Here is a 2,601-nt window from a genome sequence, read left to right as displayed (position 1 = left end):
TGTATATGATATTACTACTAATTATCCTGAGCTTATTATTATTTTTTTTAAATGACGCCATTTGACCATTCTTCTTCTTTTCTTTTTTTTTTCCTGGAAAAAAAAACCATTCTATTTATTTATTTTAATTAACTTTTGTCTCCATTTTCTTTTAACCAACCTTTGCATGTCATTCATTCATATTGTTAATTCTTTATCACAGTTATTGTATATTTTCATTTCTATCTATATAATTATTGTTTGCATCAAAACAAAATGTACATTACAAAATATGATGTAGATATTAGAATCAAAATAAAAAAATTATAATGAGAAGCTTTTGTGTTTTATTTTAGTTATATGAATATTTATTAAAAAAAATTAAAAGACTTTTTTTATTAAATTTTATAGCAATCAAATTCAAGTCATAAATATTTTTTTTTATATACTTATAGACCGGGTCAATAGTCGTGCGGTCAGACCAGTGACCCACTAGTCCGACCAGTGACCCAATGCTACGACCGGGTCGATCACCGGTCCGGGTTTTAAAACTATGGTTGATAGTGATTCAAAGGTGTTAGTCGATATGACAACAAGAAATTGCATCATTAACAGTAAAGATTCATACATTGATTCGGCGCATTCAGGGTTTAAAGAATATTAACTTGCAATAAAAGATTGGTCCAAGCCAAAAGCCAATAACTCTTTGATTATCAATAAATATTGTTTAAGCCAAAAGCCAATAATAACTCTATTTGATCTTATCAAGTTTGTTTCTTTTTTTGTTTTGGATGAATTATCAAGTTTGTTTTATTGTTCTCTTAACTAATACGATTTTCCCAAAATAAAAATGAAAATATATCCTTAAAAGCAAAACCAATTTTTCTTCTATCTTCGCTCATCAATTTTTCCCATTGATTCCCATCACAATTTTTCCTTTTCCTCAATATCAGTGGTTGGTTTCTGTTGAACTTGAAAGGAAAATGCTTATCACTTAACGCGCTTATTCTATTCCTATTCTCTTCAAACGCACGCACCTCCACTATATCACATTATTAACGTTACAACTTACTCGAAACAAACAAACAGTATCAAAATTCCCTTTATACCCTCACTGACACTCCCATCGATATTTTATTATATATTTTTCCACTCTTTCATTTCACTTCTCAATAATCACTTTACCAAAGTTTCGAAAATATTTGAATCAGTTAAACATGGCCGGTAACCAACTCAACGGCGCTTACTACGGTCCATCGATTCCACCGCCACAGCAAAAACCCCGCCGCCACCGCAACGACGACGGTTGCGGCTTCTGCAGCTGTCTCTGCGGCTGTTTCAGAGGCTGTTGCGGTTGCATCTTCAACTGCATCTTAAGCATAATCTGCAAAATCCTCACCACAATCATCATCATCATCGTAATCCTCGGTTTCCTCTTCTGGCTAATCGTTCGACCTAACGTCGTCAATTTCACTGTCACAGATGCATCTCTTACTCAATTCAATTTCACAAACAACAACACACTTCACTACGATCTTGCCGTTAACATCACGATCCGAAACCCTAATCGGAGAGTTGGTATCTATTACGATAACATCGAAACGCTTGCGTTTTATAAAGATGTTAGGTTTGGTTCTCAAACTTTAGGTCAATTCTTTCAGCATCATAAGAATACGAGTTTCTTGAACCCTAATTTTAAAGGTCAACAAGTTGTTCCTTTGAGTTCAAAACAGCTTTCGGAGTTTGAGAAAGAAAAGAATGATGGTGTTTTTGATATTAATGTGAAGCTTTTGCTTAATGTGAGGTTTAAATTGGGTTTGTTTAAGAGTGGGAAAGCTAAACCTAAGGTTCATTGTGATTTGAAGATTCCTCTGAAATCAAGCAATGGAACATTGGTGGGTAATGGGTTTCAAGCTACTGATTGTGATTGGGATTATAAGTGGAAATTGTTCCATTAAATCTCATATTTTCAAACGCTAATTTTCGTGTTTTTTTAATTGAAATTTTTAGGTGAATTTTATTTTTCATTGTATCATTGTTATGCTCCTAGAGGATTTCTATGTAATGAAGATTATAATTTCATATTAATATTGCACTATTAGTATTGCTGTTATTGATTTACTAGTACTTGTTTCATATTATAGTTTACTATTCAATTTTTAAATTCTTTGTCAATTTTTAATTCTCTTGTTTTGAGGTTGTTACGGATTATGAATATGCTATGAAGCACAAAACACTTCTCGAATTAGGCGTGGCGTGTTCCGGTGTCGGTGTCCGACACCGGCACGACACCGACAGTTGTAATAATGTGTCCATACTTCATAGTATGTGATTGTTTGTTATTTTGAATTTGATGAGAATATAAATTCAATTTGAGTTGAAGAGGACTTTCAAGTTTCAAGATGTTATGGTGAGGGATTTATGCATCTCAAACTCAAATTTGTGATTGTTTTGCTAAAGTTGTAGATAGGAAATTAAACTATTAAGTTTATTTATTCTGGAAGATATGATTGAAGGTGTATTAAGTTGATTTGGTATGATTTGGTTGAAAAAGAAATGGTAAGGTGTATTAAGTTTATTCATCAGGGTTTGCAACTTTCCTCACACACAACAATTTCATAT

General features: G+C 32.6%; 1 protein-coding gene across 1 annotated transcript; it reads left to right on the top strand.

Annotated features, from left to right (window-relative positions):
- Positions 1–891: 891 nt before the first annotated feature.
- On the top strand, positions 892–2,080 carry LOC123903294 (NDR1/HIN1-like protein 3). The gene has a single exon (XM_045953246.1). It carries the CDS (start codon positions 1,197–1,199, stop codon positions 1,935–1,937), a length of 741 nt encoding a protein of 246 aa, XP_045809202.1. The 5' UTR covers positions 892–1,196; the 3' UTR covers positions 1,938–2,080.
- The last annotated feature ends 521 nt before the right edge of the window (positions 2,081–2,601 follow it).

Source organism: Trifolium pratense, linkage group LG1, assembly GCF_020283565.1.
Source record: "Trifolium pratense cultivar HEN17-A07 linkage group LG1, ARS_RC_1.1, whole genome shotgun sequence".
NCBI classification, from domain to species: domain Eukaryota; kingdom Viridiplantae; phylum Streptophyta; class Magnoliopsida; order Fabales; family Fabaceae; genus Trifolium; species Trifolium pratense.
The sequence above is the reverse complement of the archived record's forward strand: the minus strand, read 5'-3'. Positions and strand labels throughout refer to the sequence as shown.

Coding starts and splice junctions, on each gene's coding strand:
- LOC123903294 (XM_045953246.1), top strand. CDS start 1,197: ATGGCCGGTAACCAACTCAACGGCGCTTACTACGGTCCATCGATTCCA.